Source organism: Daldinia caldariorum, assembly GCF_022478825.1.
Source record: "Daldinia caldariorum strain CBS 122874 unplaced genomic scaffold F4812scaffold_14, whole genome shotgun sequence".
NCBI classification, from domain to species: domain Eukaryota; kingdom Fungi; phylum Ascomycota; class Sordariomycetes; order Xylariales; family Hypoxylaceae; genus Daldinia; species Daldinia caldariorum.
This window is the reverse complement of record NW_025953050.1, coordinates 774,811-795,731: the sequence shown is the minus strand read 5'-3', so window position 1 is coordinate 795,731 and position 20,921 is coordinate 774,811. Positions and strand designations below refer to the sequence as shown.

General features: G+C 47.8%; 9 protein-coding genes across 9 annotated transcripts; 6 read left to right on the top strand and 3 right to left on the bottom strand.

Moving 5' to 3' along the window:
• Window positions 1-2,479: 2,479 nt before the first annotated feature.
• F4812DRAFT_461487 (RTA1 like protein-domain-containing protein) lies at window positions 2,480-3,856 on the top strand (the record flags this gene model as incomplete). The annotated part of the gene is made up of 3 exons (XM_047937877.1): window positions 2,480-2,796; window positions 2,865-3,691; window positions 3,813-3,856. 3 exons carry the CDS (start codon window positions 2,480-2,482, stop codon window positions 3,854-3,856), a joined length of 1,188 nt encoding a protein of 395 aa, XP_047788114.1.
• Window positions 3,839-5,127, bottom strand: F4812DRAFT_112201 (RNA cap guanine-N2 methyltransferase-domain-containing protein). The gene is made up of 3 exons (XM_047929354.1): window positions 4,783-5,127; window positions 4,597-4,695; window positions 3,839-4,509 (listed from the first exon to the last, which is right to left on the bottom strand). Exons 1-3 carry the CDS (start codon window positions 4,863-4,865, stop codon window positions 3,909-3,911), a joined length of 783 nt encoding a protein of 260 aa, XP_047788113.1. The 5' UTR covers window positions 4,866-5,127; the 3' UTR covers window positions 3,839-3,908.
• A 40-nt stretch (window positions 5,128-5,167) lies between these two features.
• F4812DRAFT_437618 (GRASP55/65 PDZ-like domain-containing protein) lies at window positions 5,168-6,739 on the top strand. The gene is made up of 2 exons (XM_047934936.1): window positions 5,168-5,636; window positions 5,754-6,739. The coding sequence occupies exons 1-2, from the start codon at window positions 5,472-5,474 to the stop codon at window positions 6,672-6,674; spliced, it is 1,086 nt and encodes a 361-aa protein (XP_047788112.1). The 5' UTR covers window positions 5,168-5,471; the 3' UTR covers window positions 6,675-6,739.
• A 40-nt stretch (window positions 6,740-6,779) lies between these two features.
• F4812DRAFT_112630 (defender against death DAD protein) lies at window positions 6,780-8,170 on the bottom strand. The gene is made up of 4 exons (XM_047929358.1): window positions 7,308-8,170; window positions 7,141-7,198; window positions 7,013-7,076; window positions 6,780-6,952 (listed from the first exon to the last, which is right to left on the bottom strand). The coding sequence occupies exons 1-4, from the start codon at window positions 7,593-7,595 to the stop codon at window positions 6,886-6,888; spliced, it is 477 nt and encodes a 158-aa protein (XP_047788111.1). The 5' UTR covers window positions 7,596-8,170; the 3' UTR covers window positions 6,780-6,885.
• An 8-nt stretch (window positions 8,171-8,178) lies between these two features.
• On the top strand, window positions 8,179-8,627 carry F4812DRAFT_461483 (TMEM14-domain-containing protein; the record flags this gene model as incomplete). The annotated part of the gene is made up of 3 exons (XM_047937876.1): window positions 8,179-8,185; window positions 8,220-8,360; window positions 8,434-8,627. 3 exons carry the CDS (start codon window positions 8,179-8,181, stop codon window positions 8,625-8,627), a joined length of 342 nt encoding a protein of 113 aa, XP_047788110.1.
• Window positions 8,291-9,699, bottom strand: F4812DRAFT_112494 (UPF0287-domain-containing protein). Its single transcript, XM_047929357.1, has 3 exons — window positions 9,640-9,699; window positions 9,276-9,567; window positions 8,291-9,195 (listed from the first exon to the last, which is right to left on the bottom strand). Exons 2-3 carry the CDS (start codon window positions 9,307-9,309, stop codon window positions 8,987-8,989), a joined length of 243 nt encoding a protein of 80 aa, XP_047788109.1. The 5' UTR covers window positions 9,310-9,567; window positions 9,640-9,699; the 3' UTR covers window positions 8,291-8,986.
• On the top strand, window positions 9,568-10,806 carry F4812DRAFT_112298 (Prefoldin beta-like protein). Its single transcript, XM_047929355.1, has 5 exons — window positions 9,568-9,785; window positions 9,850-9,940; window positions 10,175-10,367; window positions 10,449-10,544; window positions 10,617-10,806. Exons 1-4 carry the CDS (start codon window positions 9,749-9,751, stop codon window positions 10,479-10,481), a joined length of 354 nt encoding a protein of 117 aa, XP_047788108.1. The 5' UTR covers window positions 9,568-9,748; the 3' UTR covers window positions 10,482-10,544; window positions 10,617-10,806.
• A 4,684-nt stretch (window positions 10,807-15,490) lies between these two features.
• Window positions 15,491-16,565, top strand: F4812DRAFT_461480 (nuclear transcription factor Y subunit B-3; the record flags this gene model as incomplete). The annotated part of the gene is made up of 5 exons (XM_047937875.1): window positions 15,491-15,613; window positions 15,701-15,905; window positions 15,947-16,057; window positions 16,148-16,275; window positions 16,365-16,565. The coding sequence occupies 5 exons, from the start codon at window positions 15,491-15,493 to the stop codon at window positions 16,563-16,565; spliced, it is 768 nt and encodes a 255-aa protein (XP_047788107.1).
• A 978-nt stretch (window positions 16,566-17,543) lies between these two features.
• Window positions 17,544-20,168, top strand: F4812DRAFT_112017 (RNA polymerase I-specific transcription initiation factor RRN3). Its single transcript, XM_047929352.1, has one exon. It carries the CDS (start codon window positions 17,729-17,731, stop codon window positions 19,787-19,789), a length of 2,061 nt encoding a protein of 686 aa, XP_047788106.1. The 5' UTR covers window positions 17,544-17,728; the 3' UTR covers window positions 19,790-20,168.
• The last annotated feature ends 753 nt before the right edge of the window (window positions 20,169-20,921 follow it).

The following is a 20,921-nucleotide window of genomic DNA, read 5'->3' as shown; positions in this document are numbered from 1 at the left end:
AGGTCAAGGTAAGCCAGCCCCCTAAATACTGTTTAATACCCATGAACGTATTACGTCCGTAGCTTAATACATCCTCCTAACACGTCCCGCAACGCATTTCAATACTTGCCTAATATAATATTCTCCCTTCTGACATTCTCCTCCCGGAATCCACGTCGACGTACCGTAGAATATATATTAGGTACCTAGGTTAGAATACCGGAAGAAACGGACATGGCTATCTAAGTGGCGCCGGGAAAGACGGGTCGAGAAAGGCTGCCCTCAGATAAGTCACATACTGTACCTGTATCCCGAAGTGGTTTACACTTACTCTATCTAACATATTTCGGTTAGCAATGCCTAACTTATTTACTTGCCTTAGGTACCTAAGTCTTGTGACAAGAAATAGGAGGCATAACAGAAGATCGACGGCCGAATCAGAACTGGCAGCAGAATGCTTAAAGCAGCGCGCTACATGTCATGCCACTTAGGTTGGAGCTCTGCTTATAACAGGTACGTAGGTACCTAGAGGTTAGGTTAGGAGGTATGTAGCAGCGCATTTAATAACCGCGACGAAGACTAACTGACTGACTTACCAACTGTCTATACGCTATGCAGTTAAGTATTCGGGACCGTATGTACAATACAATACCCAAGTCCTAGCTACGACGTCATCTTAGGGGTTAGTCCGACGCCTCATAGCGAATTCCACGTGCTTGGCCAACGGCCATTCTTATAGGTGCATACCTCTTAAGCAAACGATGTCTGGCATCGGAATCGTTTGAAATAGATAGATTCAATGATAACTCCGTACGTATGGGCAAATTGCCGCGGCCGCATGTACCTGAGCCTAACTAGGACCTTTTCTTTCGCCGTTAGACGCGCGTACGCGACCATGCTTTACGCTAAGCCTGGTACTTTCGACGCGGGCTAAATTGGTGCTGGCCTGCTTTGCATGTTAGACGACGGTTTGATGTGGGTAAGCCCAGTTCTCTATTCCGACTACACGCCGTTACGTGTAGTGTAGTATGTATGTGTGACTGCACAATAACTCCAGGTCCAAGGTTCAGGTAAGTTAGGAGATACAGTATGTGTATGAAGTCAGCCCCCCTAAGCCCCCGATCTTGTAGGCGCGGCAGGAGACGAGAAGCGACAATTCGCTGTTAGACGCGAGTACCAGGTAATGTAATACTACCCAAGCATGCGGCCTTGCTGGTCTCGGTTTTTTATATTATACCTAACACCATCGAGGTAGTGATAGGTACCTGCAAATATGTAGCCCTTTGCAGTCTCTATTATATCATAATTGTGGGAAGTTTCTTAAGATGGTCTTAATATCATTGATTATTAGCCTTGCCAAGAGGATCTCAACGGCGCAGGAGCTTAATTAATGAATTACCTATGCCTAATTCGTCATGGGTCGTCCCTTGATTTTAGCTTCTTCAAAGCTTTCAATTATTGTTCGAGAATAAAATTTAAGCTTTAAAAGCGGAATCGGCGTACTAGGTAATAAGAAAATAACCGTGATAGGCAATTAGATAGCCATCTTGCGTAGAAAGTATAATGCATACGATAGATTTTGGTAGGCTAATTGCGGAATATATATAGAGTCTAGGGAGGCTTGGGAAGATTGTACAAGTCTAGACCACCTACGTAAGAGCTATTGAAATATCGCATGCAATGTAGGTAAGTATAATGAAGAATAGTAACTCCTCGTAAAGCCGGCGTCAATTCTCTGCTTTATCAGGAGGACTTTGTAAGCTTAAGAGCGAAAAGGCAACGCTGGGGCCGCGATGCCTAGCTCTCGGCCAGGTGAGATAGAAGATACCTTAGCTAGATGTAACCCTAGGCACGGCGTAAGCCCAGCTAGGCAGTTGTTTTTGGTGACATTCGGTAGCGGCCCCGGATGGCTTGTCAGCCTTAGATCTGTGACATTTCCAGCAATTCCACCTAACTTAACTTTATATTTATAAATGGCACAGCCACCCCTTGACCTCCCCCCCGTCAGAGCGATCCTTGGGCTAAGTAGATTAGCCATGCCGCTGTTCACGGTGATGGATAATTGCGGGTGGTGCCGGACTTAGGTATTATGCAGTAATGAGAAGATATTAAGCCTCCGAGTTAAAGTACAGTAGGATCAAGATCTACCCTAAACGATCATGTTTCGGATATAATACTTACCCTTAAGACCCAGCTCCTCGTAGCTACCTGGTAAGTGATCACGTTAGGTACCTTTGGTACCTATTTTTGAAGAGCTATGCAGCGGTTGAAACTACAGCAACTGCGCCAGCTTCATCCTGTACCCGGGTAAATTGTAAGGAATATTCTTGATTCAAGCTCTGCATAGCACATGTCCAGCTGCAACTGGGTCACCTTTACTTATTATCGCTCCTTTGCCCCATCGCCGGTCCCCCTCGCCTTTGTCTCCCCCGTCGAATACCGTTTCTCTTCTGTGGGTTGAAATGCCCGTAGATCTTCGAGATCACCTCTTCGACTCACGATGAGGTCCATAGCTTCGTGTACTTTCGAAACATGCCCAGTCGCCGCATCCCCGTACGGTTACCCGCCAAGTGCAGCAGCAGGAGTCATCTTCTTCATCATCCACCTTGGGTCCTTCGTCGCATGTCTGGTCTACTCGTTCTATCTAGCCGAGATGAATAGATGGCTGGAATTCAGTATTCCAATCTCGATAGGTTGTCTCCTTGAGAGCATCGGCTACGCCATACGAATCGGGAGCGCTTCGGATCCATGGGATGTCTCTTTATACGCGGCCTCGACAGCATTCATCATAATACCACCAGCTTTTATATCGGCAGCGTGAGTGGGATCATCCCTTTCATAATTTATGCTCACAACCCTTAGATAATGTACTGATTTGTTTATAGCATCTACTTGACCATACCCGAAGCAATCAAAATCCTAGGAGCGGAACACTCGCCAATCTCTGTCTGGCGCTATATAGTCCTAACTTGGATCGACGCAGCTGGATTCGTCTTTCAATTCATTGGACTTGTCGTCTCCTTCTCAGATATTTCTTCCGACACGGGCCTCGGCCATAATTCCCGTGTCGGTAGTCCCATTATCGCCACTGGCATGGCGATACAAGCCATTTCCTTACTCATTCATATAGGGCTATTCGGTGTAGTTTTATTCCGAGCTGCCGTAGCAAACAGCCAATTCGGATATACGACGTTCCATCCGGTTCATGGTTACGTCCCGATGGCCTACAGATTCAAGTTTTTCCTTGCTATGCTATTGCTTTCCGCCATGTGCTTATTTGCGAGAGCACTTTACCAGACGGTAGTGCTAGCCAACGGGTTAGGGAGCTGGACCGCGAAGAACCAGGCGCTCTTTGCGGGCCTAGACAGTTTTCTTGTTGCGGAAGCTGTTGTTGGGTTGTGTGTTGCGCACCCTGTAACGTTTTTACGGGATGGAATAGAAAAAAGATTAGGTAGCAGAGCTACCAACGATATGGCGGACGAGCAGAGGATAAGTCAGTTCATGGGAAACCAATTTATGGAGAGCCAGTATAGACAAAGAAGCCTCACGGAAAGTCGATCGGTAGAGAGTCCTCCAATAGAGAGCACCCGGGTAGAGAGCCCTCCGGTGGAGATTCCACCCATGGAGAATCAGCATTTGGATATTCAGAATAGGCAGAGTCAGTACAGGGCCAGCCAACATTGGAACAGCCAATATAGGGCTAGCCAGTATAGTATGAGCGAATATAGTGTAGCTAGCCGTCGCAGCACAATGGAGCCAATGGGGGGAGGCCAGGTTCCGTGGAAGTAGTACGGCTAGTGTCTTATGAGACATGAATTAAAATTTATTTCCAGAGACCGATTTCATAACGTACGGACCTGATCGCGGACTGAACTGAGCAACGCAACCTAGTGACGAAATTGAGACAAGCGAGTAAAAGGGCTAGAAGGCTAAATCTCCATAGATATGTCGTCGTCTTTGGTGGCGGGTATATAAGTTACCATGGCCTTACTCGCACCCTCGACGCAGTACTGGACAACTTCGATTTTGGTCCCATCGGGTGCTAGCTTGGCGATCTGCCTTATATCGCTTGTGCGTGGCAGATAAAGGGCGTGATCCATAGTTCTATAGGCGCCATGTAATTGGGCTAAGTTATAAGGCTCCATGGTATTCAAATCGAATATTTCATCGGTCCTGTATCCTGGCCCGCCCCAAGGCGGTGATGCAAACACGGCCGTAGACGCCGTGTCTACTCGTACGTCATCCTCTAGTTTATGTGGCGCGTTCACTAAGGCATCTAGAAACTTGAAGCTATCGCCTAGGACCCAGATGATATGGTCAGCCACACCATACAATGAAGCGTTATGCTGAGCACAGGCGAGAGTGGCTGCATCCAGCTCGATGGCGATCACCTTGTCCCAGCGGGGCGTCGAGCCGTCTTCAGCTGTAGACAAGGCCAGAGCAATGGAATTTGCGCCTACGCCAGCGAAGGCATCTATGACCGTGGTCTTTGACTTGCTAATAATAGAACCCATGTCTCGGGCGATCTGGCTAGAATAAGAAGAACGTTGTCAGATGGTATTAAGACTGGGATGCTGCAGCAGAGGATCTAGATAGGAATTGAAACATGAAACTTACTTGGCGACCGGTTCGGGAGTGACGCCAAACCAGGCATCTTGGGTAACGTAGATGCCTTCATCATAATAGGGGAAGATGGTGTATCTTTGCTGCCAGTACCTTGAAGATCGTGTTAGTAAACCATTGGTACTCACAATAGAATTGCTAGGTAGGTAAGTATTTCAACATTCCGATATAATAACTTACTTCTGTAAATCCCAAGGCACTTCGGCCAGACGCGTCCAGTGATGACAGTCGCTGGTCAGGGGGAGCTTGTTCACTCGTTTCATCTTGAGAGTGCTGGACCAGGATGCATGAGCTGCCTATTTAGTACCTAATTGGCCTTTGAAAACCTTGAATATGAGTACCTAGTACCTAAGGTAATTGTTGAATCCAAAGTTATTAGTAATTTTGCATGTATATCTGCGGGATAAGAATAACTAAACTACCACCGATCTAAGAAATACCGGATGAACAAGAATGGTGCAATTATTAGTAATTAAATTCTTAAGTGGAAAATAAAGTTGAAGTTGATTGAAGTAGAGGAGGCTAACAGCAATTGAGATAGAGACTGTAGACCCACTCTCAGCTGCCTATGATGAAAGCTTTGACCACTGTTAACGTTTAGCGCCTAGCCTAGCAACCTAGCAACCTAGCCAGCGTAAAGCTGATAGCGAGCTTAGGAAATGACAGCTTTCTTGATAAGCTGTGACTTCATGTTGAACCGAAGCAGGTGCATACCAACATCTTAGTAAAGTGTTACAGTACTTCAGATGATTAGGTACCTGACCAAGCAATACCTAAACTTTCATAACTTCCAATACCTTGGGTTAAGTACCTAGAAAATAACACTACAACTACTCCCTTCCACATGAACCCGTAACGACACATCTACCATGTTTAACGCCCTAAACCGCTACCTCTCGCGCCTCGACGGCGATGCGCGACCGCAGCAGAAAGATGGTCCGGGATATGGCTTCCAGGTGTTGCGCAACACGAACCTCGAGCTAGGTATCGAGCCGTGGTTCGACTTTATCGTCGGGATAAACGGCCGCGTCATCGTAAGACCCTTTCCCTTCCCTTCCCTTCCCTTCCCCTCCAAGCAGCGAAAGAGCAGAAATGCAGAATTAGATACCTACGACTAACGCCGAGTCGCGCAACCCCTCCCAAAAAAACAGGACAACCCCGACCCCCGCCTCTTCGCGCAAGAGATCCGCAACTGCGCCGGCGGCACCGTAGCCCTGGGGCTCTGGAGCGCGAAAGGCCAGCGCACGCGGGTGCTGCACGTGCCGGTCCCGCCCTCGACGCGATCCCTCGGCCTGTCGCTGCAGTGGACGCCGCTAGCCGTCGCCTCCAACGTCTGGCACGTGCTCGACGTGGCCGCGAACTCGCCCGCCGACCGGGCGGGCCTCCTGCCCTACAGCGACTACATCCTCGGGACCCCGGACGGCGTGCTGCACGGCGAGGGCGGGCTCGGCGAGCTCGTCGACGACTACCTCGAGCGCCCCCTGCGCCTGTGGGTCTACAACAACGAGTACAACGTCACGCGCGAGCTGCAGATCGTCCCGAGCCGCGCCTGGGGCGGCGAGGGCGCCTTGGGCTGCGTCCTGGGGTTCGGCGCGCTGCACCGTTTGCCCCCGCCGCTGAGCGAGCCTGTGCACGCGCCGGGGGAGACGATGTTCGACGGGGACGACATCAGCAGTGGTGCGACGGCTAACGTCGGCGCGAGCGCGGAGCAGTTCACTACCTTGGCGCCGGCGCCGGGCGACGCTTCAAGCACGTTCGTCCCAGCGGCGTCGTCTGATTTCCTCGTTCCCGCGCAACTAGTCAGCAGCACGCCTCCGCCATCGGGCAGCGGCGCGCCGCCGCGCTCGAAGAAGAAAGAGAGGCACGGGCACGCTCCGAAGAGCTTGATGGACGACTACTTTGCGGAAGAGGAGAAGAAGAGCAGGGAGTTGGATCGGAACATATCTAGTAGCAAGACGCCGCCTCCGCCGCCTCCTAAAGCCGGCGGTGGTCCTCCGAAAGCGCCTCCAAAGGCCGAGGAGCCAAAAGCTGACGGTGGGAAAGATGATAATAATGATGGTGACGTCGACTAGACTTAGCGCAACGATTTAAAATGGAAGACGTAATACAGCAAGAGAGCGAGAGACTCAAAAGAAGAAGCATGGTTTATTCATTTGCTTGCTATACATTGGTCATGACCCGTAGTGTGTCTCTTGATACAGAGACTTCCCCCTTCGTAAGAGGAACCCGGAAACCATTGGGTTTCCTTACTACCCTCCATATATCCCTTCCGACGTGGCTCGCTTAGTTTATGAAGTTGACGCAGAAAAAATGCAGAATCAAGCTGCCGACGACATAATCTGCAAATGCCCTACGCAGACATGTTAGCTTTATAGATCTGCGTATGCGGATAGGTATGTAGGAGCCGTACCTCTCTGGCGACACCGAAGGGAATTCTGCCTTGTTCGCTTCCGTGGTTTGTATACGTAGGGACGCTGTTCCATGGTTAACACCCTTCCACCACCCCACGTCAATCCAATTCATTCCAGGAAGACATACCAGTGAGGACGAACTGACCAACTGTCGCCGAGAAGCCCGAAAGAAAAGCGTTGAATGGCTGCAAGTATCAAAGAGCAGTTAGTTAGCAGGCAGACAGGCATACGTATACACACACCCATGCCATTCTCCAAGGAGCAGAGCATTGCGGAAAAATAAAAAACACATACGTAATTGCCTGCCAGAATACAGTACGCAAATTGGAGACCACCGACGACGACTAGGAACGCCATGAACACGTCAAGTAGCTTGGTGCGTTGGGGCGTCGTCTTCTGGTAGTGCTCGACTATGTTCCATGATACCTGGTTGATCGACTGAGGATCGCTAGCGCTAGGCTTGGCTACGGCAACGCTGGGAGCTGTATTAGTAGTAGTAGTAGTGGTAGTGGTCGTTGACGTGGTTGGCGCGGGCGCAGGCGCAGGATTGGAAGCAGCAGCGGCGGACTTTTTAGGCGCCATCGTGGTTATACCTAATCTAAATCGAGCACTTCCGGTGGTAGTAGCCGTGGGATTTGTGTTGGAAGGTGGTGAAGTGTTGAGTTACTCTTCAATCATCGAAATAATGGGTCCCGGGAATTACGAGTAAAGGGACACGAAAGCTTCAAAAAGTTGACAAGTTCACATCAACAACAAAATCAACCAATTAACAGGATTAAACAGGCCTATGGTGGATACGTGAAGTCAGGTACCATGGGGTAAATGTGGCTGAAACAGTAGAGCTTCCGCCACAGTACGGTACCTGTTGAAGGCTGTGAAGGTTAATGGTTACAGTGGTCACAGTTCCATCTCGTACCTTCTAATTGAATCTGCGATCCTGATTTGCCAGATCTATCGCATCCCCCCTCGGCGCTACGGTCCCGGGGGTCCGGCCTTCCGAGTTGCTCTCATCATCTATGATACCTAGAGCCCTGACCTTTGTCTACCTTTTTACGATTTTGATTTCTAAAGACGCCATTGATACCGGCCAACCAAAGCTCAAGGAACGTCTATATAACTGCTTCATTATTCTGCAATTTTCGGATCATCTAGTATCGAAGAAACAATGGTGAGTTCGACAAACCCGATTGCTATATTCAGTCGAAGCTAACGTGGGGGTCCGCGACAAGGCTTTGGAGACCATCGCATTCGTCTTGGGCGCCTTGACCGCCGGCGGCGGTACTATGGGCTATGTCAAGACTGGATCCCTCCCCTCCGTCATTGCTGGGTGGACAGTTGGCATATTGTGTACGTCAACAGCTATCAAGTGAAGATGAAGTGTGTTCGTAAAGTGCAGTCGAGCTAACTTGATGTCGCAAAGACGGTTTGGGAGGTTATCGTTTGCAATCGCGTCAACCGTTCGGTATCGAACTTGCTCTTCTCGCCTCTGCTATACTTGGTGGTTCCTCTATTCCTCGAGCCCTTCGTAGCGGAAAACCGGTCCCGACCGTACTAAGCTTCATTTCTATATTTGGCCTGTTGGCTTTCGGTAACGCCTTCCGAAAGACTTTGTGAGGGATAGGTTGATCGTAGACGGGAGTCGACGTTTTCGATTATTACTGGCGCAGTCGCAATGGGTTCGGGCCAAGTTTTATGTAGCTGTCAAATTCCAGTTGGTGCTGATTGAAACAAGTTCAAGAACAATCATGTTTAAGAACCATATCCAGAGTGGAATACAAGTACCATTCAAGTATCAAATATCCATGGCAAAAAAAGAAAGAAAGCCATGTTGCCAATGTAAAGCGAGGTGGAAACTGATGTGCTGATGTGGACCATTTTATAACGCCATGCCGTACCATGCCCAAGAATACCCTTTATTTAACCTCGCTATGATACAACAGACTAGCAGGACTCGCGATATATGTAGTTATTCGTCATGAGTTTTCATCGATCTCGGCCCACGCGGCCTTAATCGAGTCACGTCGAGCTTTGGCAGCTTCGCGATTCTTTGCGGTACGCTTTAGTCTCTCGGCTCGAAGGCATAGGGTGACTTGATGTTTGGCGTCGTTGCACATGCCCATTGATTTCCAGAGAAAGCCTTTGGCGTGACATTCCTCAAGGGCGGTCATAACCTCCTCGCAGGCTGCATGATGCGTCCGTTAGCGAAGTTGTCCACGGACTCTTATACGTCTAGGTATTTGAAGATTTTAGAGGTATATATACCAATGTTATCCTTTGTGTGTAAGTGCGGATGCATTTTGAAATGTCTTGCGAAAGTACCTAAGACTAAGACGAGGTGTAGGGATGATGGGATGAGTCTTGACTGGTCTTGACTGGTCTTGATTTGAGTTGAACGGTGCCACTCTCAGTCGCAAAACCAACTGAACCAAAAAATAGTCGCGACAGGAATAGAGTTAGGCTAGGTAAGCATGGGCCACTTTATAGGCTCCACAAATCAACCATCAACACCTCCAGCCCTTTTTTTGACCCCTCAGCCCCTCCAATGAACTAATTTCTAGTGGCTCACATCCACCAAAACGTCAATTAATTCGAAGCCTGCTAGATTTCAGTTCAGTTTGGACCTTACCTATCTTTAACATAGTCTATAATTCTCCATATCAACTCCATCCTCATACACCGAGGCCGAGCCTTATCTCCTTACAGTGCCCAACCACATATCTACCTCCTTAGAAACCATGGCCTCTAAAGGCATATCGGCTAAGAAGCAGCAAGGTGTGTCAACAAGAAGACGGTTTACACGACGACTGAGAGAACTTTCGCTGATTCTATCCCATAGAGTTGCAAACAACATACTCAAACTATAAGAATACACTGCAACAACTCGCCCAGAAGATTGGTGATGTCGAGCAAGAAGCCGAAGAACACAAGTTCGTGAGACTCTTCTTCTAATTCTCATATTTCTGACATCACCCAATCATGCTTGTGAGCTTTCCCGGTATGACAGGGCATGGCACCGCATGGAACCACATGGCAATCCGCTCGCATGGCCTCAGCCTTACCAGGGTTTCTTACTTCTAGCGGATTGATCAGATCTTCTCACGGACTTCACCGCTTCACTTGCTGAACTCACCGCCCATCCATCGACTAACTTGTCTCGCTAGGCTTGTTCTTGATACCTTGGAACCGCTTCCTGGGGATCGTAAATGTTTCCGCATGATCAACGGCGTGCTGGTGGAGAGGACAGTCCAGGACGTAATCCCTGCTTTGAGGACTAACGCCGAGGGGTTGAAGAAAGTACTCGAGGACTTGGTCAAACAGTACAAGATCAAGCAGGATGACCTAGAGAAATGGAAGGTACGTCATCTTCCCAGACCTGGGATTTCTAGCTTGATATGTTTCGACTAGATTTATGAACTTACATGACTGTTTGCACAGAAGAAGAATAATATCCAGGTCGTACAGTCGTGACGCAGCCTCGACGCTGCAATGCAGAGGCGTTGTTCTAGGAACCATGTTAAGGTTACGATACGGGTAGGAGTGTCTTCGATGCTCTCTCGACAGATGCTCCGAAATGAGTAGGCTAATGGATGATTACCAAGTCAGACAGCATTTTAACACAACTGATTCATGGAATGTGTTGGTCTTTTTGGGCACTATAACTATATTAGAAGTTCGATCGAGATCCAGCTGGACTGACTTGTCGCACGACGTTGAGGTGGATTAGATTGTGCCGTATAGCGCCTGCCTTCACGGCGCCGGCAAAGCCACAGCGATATCGAAAAGATGGTGTTGATGCGTTGTACAATTGGAGGTGCAGGCGGCGGGGCCTAGCGTCAAAGGCGTCTCAGTGCCCAACGACAGGCTTCTGTCAAGGCTGTCATGATCAACGTTTGCAAGCGGTAGCGATTGGAGGGTAGGCCGCGGGAAGGGTTGACTGCTTTGACTGGTCGTAAATGATCTGATCACATAGGGCGGCTTACGCTGACTCTGCATCTAAGAGGCACACTGATATAACCTGTCATCAATACAACATCCCTGTATTGTGCTCATTGAGAAAAGTTCCAAGAAATATGGCCTAAAGATATCACGGAATGCATAGTATCTGCCTCGTTTATCGGCAGATGTTCCGAGGGCGGGGTCCCTGGCATGCACTGAGGACTCCACATGCCACATGATAGTTTCCTTAGAGTGCCGGCGACGCCTGGACGGTCGAGTTGACAACGTGTCGCTGATGAAAATGATCTGCCTACCTGAAACAGGAGTGACGGACCTCTTCCTAGACTGCGCAAACCGCGACTTACCCGCCCAAGGCTTGCATAATATGTGAGATGGCACAACTTCATGGAGGGGAGTGACGATAAAGACTGCTACGATCCTAATTGAAAAGTTCAGCCCAACACATGGTAGTCTGCAAGTGCTGGGTTGCCATCGACGTGATACGGAATTCCCGGGCAGCTCTAGGAGGATGAAAGTGACGGCGCAATGCTGCTGTATGTAGGCTGCTTTGATCGAATAGGTAAATTTCCAGCTGGCCTGGATAAGGAACTACAAACAAGTACTTTTTGAGCTTTGCACGGCTGCACCTCTGCCCAAGTGTCAGCAGGGTGTTGATCCGGAGGGGAAGATGGGGGGGATATCCCACGTCCCCTTCCGAACCGGACGGGATACTCGAGCTTTGGGACTGTTGATATAGCAGCGCATTAGATGTCTGCTCACGATGTCGTCAATGAGTTGCTTTCCCAGTACAGCAGCAAGTCTCATTTTAGTGCATCCTAGAGCAAATCTTAGTTTAGATGGGATATTTAACCATTAGTTACCTCTGCTAAGTTAGGTATGCATCACAAGAAACTGGTACAAGGTTACTTTCCCTTCCGACGATTGGGCACCCATAGAATAGAAAGTCTATATATGTGGGTTCGTAGGACACAGTTAGGTCGCATACAACGTGCATCTCGGTAGGTACCAGAGCTCAACCGTACATGTCGAGGTCGACCAAGTACGCAACTACGGCGGTTTGCGTCGCACTAAGTTTTGCAGGGCTGGTCGAGCCAAGAAAGGAGGGCTGGATTTTATGGGCTACCAGGATTTAGCGACGACGGCGATATCGCCATGGAAGCTTTCAAAGCCTATCATTCCCTTCTCCACATTCCGGGACAGGAAGACGTCCTGAATTAGAATTGCGATTTTGCTTCCAATCAGAACCGCAACTCGGTGCTAGGTATTGCAATTGGCCAACAAAGGGTATTAATGCGAACCCCTAGATTATCTTTATAACCAGTCGTCATCGTCTTCATCTCGAAATGCTGAAATAATTATCCAAACAGACGCCGCGACCCCCAAGATCGGAAGGCCATAAGCCAGGCCGCGTTTCCTGTTCCTGCCGGGTAAGCACGTATGTCAGACAACTGTTTATGTCGGGGATTGTCGAATCAACTCGAATCAACGATGGAACCGCCCCTCCACTTGCCCCGTGTCGAGGTAAGTTGCGTTAGATATCTACCTAGAGGGTATCACAACGACCGCATGGGGCGAGCGACAACGGACATCTAAACAAAAGTGAATGATGCCGACAATAAGAAAATAAGGCTGCCTATATTTCATGGCATCTTATGATGCACTCAGCCAACTTGGGGTAAGTTTAAGTTCACCGCTTCATGTATGAGGTGCATCGGCCGGCTTGATCCGTGGAGGAATGGGCTGGTGTGGCGGATATCATCATAGCATACTGTAGCACGCCATGTACGTCTAACGGTATGTTGCGTTTGGGAACACGAAAGCTATGTACGTCTTGCAACTTTGAACAGAAAAAAAACTAGAAGAAAGCTGAGCATGGATTGCTGCAGAGGTTCCATCTACCTAGTAACGTTGAGGACGGAAGTTGTTCCTGAACTGGAGAAGAAAATGTTACTAAAGGTAGATAAATTTGGGCATCTAATAGGTTAGGTATAGGTAATTGCATGTGTGTAAGCCTTATCTTGATGTAATGACTGCCCTCTGCCCAAAGAAGTACATACGTATCTGTTAATAAATTCGGCATTGAATATTATTAGTTAGGCAGATTTATGTAGGTAGGCACGATACATACCGTATTCCAGGTATACTTTGCCATGTACTCTACCTCATATAATCTGCTTCAATACCAGGTACCTATACCTCCTATATGAGTATTATCATTACCATCACTCTTTCCCATACTCTATAAATGGTAAATTACTTGTTGGACACTTTCCTTCCCATATCGTTTCTTCTTGCATACATAAGTTAACCAGTTGTCCTTAACTTATTAATTTTGATTAACTTCTATTATTAACGACCAATCTTGTTTAGGCTTCTATTAGTTGGTTTGCTGTAGTTCCTTCTCAAGGGGTTTCCTGCACGTTCCCCCACGTAGACGCTCAAATGCAAGCTTTAACATGTACTTCTATACCGTAGTCTTCTACCTTAGGTATATATCAGCGTATACCGACTTATACTTCAGATGTTTCTTGTATTTACCTCTAGGTAGATACTTACCTATTCTTCGGCGTGCACGCAGAAATACGAGGTATTACGTTTGTTGGTTTATTTTTGGTTTGCGGCTCGTATCCTACATAATGTAAGTACCAATAACTATCTTCTTAATGTCTCTATGGATATGAGTTAATACCAACACTGTAAAAGTGCCGAGCTAGACGCTGGTTTTCCATTCGAACCTGTATCTGAACCACCAATGTAACGAATAAAATACCTATAATGATGGGAACTACGTCGTTTGCACATGCCCTGGTGATGATAACGCGGTATGCGGCCAGCCCATTAAAAATCCACTTCCATGCGTCGAAACCTCGAGCTGGAGTTTTCCAGAAAACCGCCTCCAGTTTCCGCTGGAGTTGAAATTTCTTTCACCTTTCAATCATATGTTTCTTACCATCCCGGCCATCCCAGATCCTCTTAAGCATTCGGCTATAGAATGAGATTTTGGGTAGTCCCGATATTTGGTGTAACCCATACTGTACACATTCACACCCTTAAAAAAATAAACCGGGTTATCTCCTATAATAAAACGTTTGTTAAGCTACATGTATGAACAACGACGTACAGTATTGCCTATGAGCAAGCCAGCTACATTTGTCCACTGCTGACCCTCAACGTTAATTCCTCATACAGTATTTAGGAAACAATCTTATGTATCAACCCCACGTAGATATTGGACATCACACATCCACACATCCACACATCCATACATCCATCCATCCATCCATCCATCCATCCATACATGTCATGTACCGTTACTGAACTTTAGGTCCAGTACTTACCTACCTTAGGTACATACAATATCCAATCTGCAACAATGCAGCAATGCGATCTTGCTTTAAAAAACTATACTTGAAGTAGACCACACCCCGCCACCGCGGCGCTAGGAGCTTAGGAGGTTAGGGAGCTGAAATAGTAGATAATTAATAAGAGAGGGTTGGAAAATGGAAGGCTGGGAGGCAGGGAATAATTCGCATATAAGTGATATAATTAATAATAAGTTTAAACAGACAGTTAGACAGTTACATAATATTAGCAAATACCTACCTCCTAGGTATTTAATACGTCTTTCAGTTTTTAGTACAATACATCCATGTAAGTGTTTGGCTTGCTACATAAATGTATGAGGTACATGTATGTAGTTGGAAGGAAACAGCGGGTCTTCCAAGTTAGAGGTACAATACATAGCAGGTAAACCGTACTGCCGTAACGCAACCCTCGGCGTCTTGTCAGCAAGAAGGACCCGCAGAACCAAACCCCCGCTTCCATTTTCCAAACCGGGACCCGTTTTAGGTACTTTTGTACCTCAACTTTTGTACAATACCTCAGATCGCATCCTGTCCCATTCTCCCACATCCACATCTTCGTCGAGTCTGTCCACACAAAAGTCACGTCGGCCTTTTGTGACTTTGTACCGTACACCAAACACCACCACCACACTACCTACTCACACTACTCACTACATACCTTACCTACACACTTTACTACCTAACCTAACACTACACTACCTTTAGGTAGGTATACTACACCGCGCTACAGTATACTACCTTCCATTATACCACTATACCAAGCTACCAAGCCCAGGCTTCAGGCTTGCTGCATACACACATACACGCACATACGCACATACGCACATCCATACATCCATACATCCATACACAATCCGTACATACCACATACATACCCATACATACCTTCCGCTGCAGATTCCGTCATAGCCTGAAGTTCGCGACAGGGCGTGCCAACGGGGACAAGTAAATAGCTCTAGGTCATAATTCTGGGACCCGCGCGACAGGGCAGGATTGACGCACTCGTCTGCAGCTAAGCCGCGCTCAGTTGCAAGCCCTACCACTTGCAACGTGTCAGAGGCAGGGACACATCATCTCTACCTTGTAACCAGCTGTGCGAGCTGGCAGTCCAAGAAAATTTTACAAGAAGCTACCACCCGCTGCAGGTAGCCAAATATGTCGGATTCCCCCCAATCTCCTCCAAAGGACGTCGAGCCAGGTGTACAGTCACCCGACGATGAAGCACAAATGAACGACCCTCAGGACCCACACGGCTCTGGCCTCGCCTATGAGTTCGAGGTAAAAGAGCAGGACAGATGGTTGCCCATAGCCAATGGTGAGTTGAGATCCTCCTCTAACTCTTGTCTCTGATTTGGTGCGCCCAAGTCTGCTTTTGCGTTTTGGCCTGCAAGCTTCGAAAGAGAGCATCGCTCCCTGCGGAGCTCTGACCGCGGCGCGTCCGTCAATTGGTGCTTTATCGGCTTTATGGGCCCCCTTAGCTCGAGACAGCCGCGCATCAGCAGAAGGCGTCTATGTCTCACGATTCGTCCTCCAAGTCGCCGGAAGCGCCTCGCGCTTCCAAAGCAGACAGGTATGATATTTACGATGCTAACATACGAAACTTCGCTCCAGTTGCCCGGATCATGAAGACTGCCCTGCCTGAGAATGCCAAGATCGCAAAGGAGGCAAAAGAGTGTATGCAGGAGTGCGTGAGCGAGTTCATCTCCTTCATCACTAGCGAAGGTGAGAACGCGGCCCTATTTTTTTTTCCCTCGTCTTGCTGGTGTTTTTTTTATTTCCCCTAGTATAAGCGAACGCTAACACCGTACACAGCATCGGAGAAATGCCACCAGGAGAAAAGGAAAACCGTGAACGGCGAAGACATTCTGTTCGCCATGACGTCTCTAGGCTTCGAGAATTATGCAGAAGCATTAAAGATATATCTGTCCAAATACCGAGAAGTACTGCTTTCCGTCCTTATCCCTTGCTTCGAGGCGTGCACGCCATCCGTGTTCAACCTCGCTTGTGAGCAGTGCTAACCAATGACTAGCAGTCCCAGTCCAACCGGGGTGAAAACCAGCAGAATAGGCCGAACAGCCAAGGTTACGGAGCCAATGCTCCCAGCGGATCCGGCGCGGCTGGAACCTCAGGCTTTCAAGGAAGTGACGGAACGGGAGGTATTGGCGAATCAGGTGAAGGCTACATCTACACCCAACCTAGTCACAACGGCGCGGCCGGCGAGACCTATTAAGTCTCGCGCCTAGCGCCTGCAGACGAGATGGCCGGGCTATGCCAGCTTGACTTGATTTTTCTAATATCTAGTTTGAGATGGTCTATACTACTTTCAAGTGTGTATAACTAGAAGGATTCTGAGGGTTTTTGTTGCATTCGTCCCCAGATTGGCTCTTCGGATCGGGAATGAGTGTGCATCTTTAACCCCCTGTATATGGACTCGCAACGGATGGCGATGGAAGGGGGATTGCGCGTTAAAAAGGGTCTGGTTTCTCACTTCTTTTTTTTCTCTTCATTTCGATAGATTCCCCGAGGCGTTCTTCCCCCCTATTCAGTTCTCAGCGCATCTCATGATCAGTCTTGAGATTCCGCACCAATTTACATTCGGCAGTGATTCCAGCTTTATGGGCATTGGAGAACAGACCAATATCCGAAGCATTACAAGCTATATAACATCATTTCGTTAGGCTGAGGAATGAAGTCAATAATTTTCTTCTCTATATTTTGATATAAGAGGTGGTTGACATGTTGAATCAATGACTTATACGTATAAGAGACTGAGAAGATTAACTGTTACATGAGTTAAATAAGTTATCTACCATGCTAACAATCAAGTGAGTGTGGTTATTGGAGAATAGCAAAATGCCTAGAGATTTATTATTATGTGTGTTGGGTGAGTTCTCAGTTCATTCCGTATGATAATGCGAGGATACGCCATTTAGGAGGTAGGCAAGCTGAGTGGGTGAGACTAGGTAAGTACCTTGTATGTGCAAGTCAGTGAAAAGCGATTGGTCTGGTGAAATCTGAGGACCTTGGGAACCTCTTATTAGAGGTACCTGCCTCGTACTATGTAAGCAGCTGCCCACATTATGGCAATTACATACTATGTAATTCACAATTAACGCGATATGCACGGACCACATGAAACAGGTTGCGGTTGCCCCTCCTACATAGTCATTGAAGACCCCTGTTTTTTTTTTTCAGTGGATGCGGACGTGCATTATCGATGAAATTTTGTGAAGTTGCTTTTTCTTAAAATTTAATCTTGTCACTCTTGCCGACTCGCGACAACCTCGCAACTTCACAACGTGTCAAAACTAAGGACCAGTATGCCAGATTACTGCATAATAGACTTTAAGGTGACTTGGACTTTGCATACGATAGCAGATTCGAAAACTCGCTATGACGAGCACCACCCCGCCGCAGCTTGCTCGGCCTATGGTGAAGGCTACTCCGCTTAAACCGATATTGAAGTCATCATCACTGCTTAACTCTAAACGAACTAGCGACGATGCTGGCTTCGACGGCGACAGCATGGAATCCCCACAGAGCCCTCGAAAACGCCAGAGAGTAGAGTTCGATCTGAACAACATCGAAGTCCACGAGATTGGAATACGATCGGTCGACGAAGTAAAACAGGAAATTAGAAAAGCCTTGGATCGTCATGATCAGGAAGATGACGAAGATTACGATATATTGAAAGAGACGTTATCTGGAAAACAGTCGTCTTCCTACGACGACGAAGATGACGAGGATGCAGATCCTACTTTACTAGCAAAGCGACGCCAGGAACTTAAGATATACTTGATCGCACTTGCAAGCTTTTCCCCTCGTTTAGGCAGAGCCTGCGACGGTCTTGTCAAGAGCGTATTGCAATGTCAATGGCTCGGCCGAGATGACCAGTTTGCGAAAGTCTACGTTCAATTCCTCGCTGCTCTCGTCAGCGCGCAAGGTGCCCGTCTAACACAAGTACTGTCATCCATCGTTGAAAGATTTACCGACTCTCGACTCTCTGACTGGGCTGTCCCTAACTATCCGAGTGTCAACCGCGAAGCTGCGCAGGAGAGACTTCACGTTGCTCTAAAATACCTGATACAACTATTCCCCGCTGCTAAACCCGTCCTAGACCATCTCACAGCTACCAAATATCCCTTCCACGACGAGTCTAAGCGCATGCATCTGGCCTACGTTGATAATCTGCTAAGATTACGATCATACTGCCCCGACCTGAAGACCGATATCATGGATTTAATCATAGGCCGCTTGGTCAAGATTGACGTGGAAATGCAGATGGACCTGGACGATATGGACGATAGACTTACTACGATGGTGGCGATGGCTCTCAAGTCTTCTCGAGAAAACCGAAATCAGGACGAAGAAGACGATGACGAAAGCGATGCTGAGTCTGTGGATAGCGACGAATCCGAAGATGAAGAGTACACGCGCGTGAAAACCGCAAAGGAGAACATTGAAAAGATGGATTCTATTCTCGACACTCTCTTCGAGCTTTATACGCCCAGCTTTGCCGACCCAGACTCGGATGAAGCCCTGGGAGCGTTTGAGGATCTCCTATCCGAATTCTCGAATCTCATCTTACCTACAATAAAATCGAGGCACACTCAATTCCTGATCTTCCATTTTGGACAGAAATCCGAGAGGCTCATGGACGCATTCTGTGGCACTTGCATCAACATCGCTTTTGAATCCCAACGTCCGATGATCCTCCAGCAAGCGGCATCTGCCTATTTAGCGAGCTTCGTCGCTCGAGGAGCACACGTGCCTGGTCATATCGTCGTGAAGATCTTTGAAGTCTTGGGTTTCCACTTAGATCAAATGCGGACCCTCTACGAGACATCATGCCGCGGGCCTGACGTTCGTCGATACGCCCCATTTTACGCGCTGGTGCAGGCGTTGATGTATGTTTTCTGCTTCCGGTGGCCGGACCTGATCAAGTCAGTACCCGACGAAGTCGACCCGGATGATCTTTCGTCGTATCTTGGCCAAGAGATTGAATGGGAGCCCGAGATCAAAGACATTATGCGTCGCAATATCCATTCAAAATTGAATCCTCTTAAAGTCTGCTCGCCAGCTATTGTGGAGCAGTTCGCAAAGCTAGCCCATCGGTTCGGGTTCATGTACGTGTACCCGACCATCGAGTCCAATAAGCGACTTCGCCTATCGCAGTTCTCAGCTGGGGCTTATTCTAGCGGAGGTGCCTTACGCGACCTGTCCTTCGATGTGAATGATGAGAGCTGGCAGCAGTTAGGATCGTTTTTCCCGTTTGACCCTTACCAACTCCCAGTCAGTAAACGATGGATCGAGCAAGATTACCTGCAATGGCGACCTATCCCCGGACTTGATCGAGACGAACTGGACGAGGATAGTGACGAGGAGGAACACGATGAGAACGAAGAGGTAGAAGAAGATACGGCCACGGATGACGAAGCCGGAGATGAGGAGTAGTCACCTTGGTCTGAGCACCTAATGTACCCTATAAGACACTACGATATGCATTCGATCGGCGTTGGTACTTGGTATGGGACGGGCTGGACAAAAATGGGAATGATACCTGTATTTAGGGACGGCGTTTCTCGGTCACAACCGACCTTGACGGTTTGATACTGATTTCCAGGATGTTAGGCGTTTGTCTTCTTATTGATCAATTACACTTTTAGTATTTGCGATAATCTTGCTCTCCAACCTGACCTACTCATACTCAAATGTTTTCCGGGATATGTAAGTCTAGTGCGAACGACTCGTCGCTAAGATTTCTAATTCTAGGAGTTTGGTAATAATTCGAGAATGAGAAAAAAAGCCAAAAATTCAAGTCCAAAGCAATAAATCAATAGTCTTTTACATATATCTCACCTCCGTATAATCTTTTATTCTAGCCCCCCTGCACGCAGAATCCTCCAAAGAGGAGACCAAGATTCCAAATAAGCTGATCTTCCAGCAAAAACCCCTGGAAATAATAACCCCACGTTTCTTGCTTATTCTCTCTTTTTTTTTCTTGCATCCGTCGATTCCATCCCAGGGACATGTAAGCCGCAACCACACATCATACGCATAAACAGACACACGCACATACATACCTGCATGCACTTTTCTGCGTCCACGGTTGCGTGCGTATCGCGGTTTTTACATAACGTAACTTTAACAGTCTACCGCAGGTGTGTAAAGTGTCCGTGCGCGTTTCCGTCTTGGGAAAAGACGAGAACGAGATGGTCTATTCGTCGTTGGAAGGCGACGAGGCGGCGGGTGGTAGTAGTAGCATTAATGCTGCTGGGGCAGCAACAACAACAGATAATACTAGCCGAAGCGGTAATAATGGCAGCAATAATAATAACAACAACAACAGATCTCGACCCTCGTTTGCCGATTACTGGAAACGTACGAAGGAGGCGGCGAGACATATCACCTTCGTGTCGAGTAACCCGGAACAGAGCGCAGGTATGTTGAATTTCTTAAATTGATATATCACATCGTTACCTACCGGTAGCTTGCCTTGTTGGGGAATTTGAGATCTATCCATCCATCCATACACCTGTCCTGTCCTGTCTATCTATCTATATGCCTGTTCAGCTTGGCTCTGTCT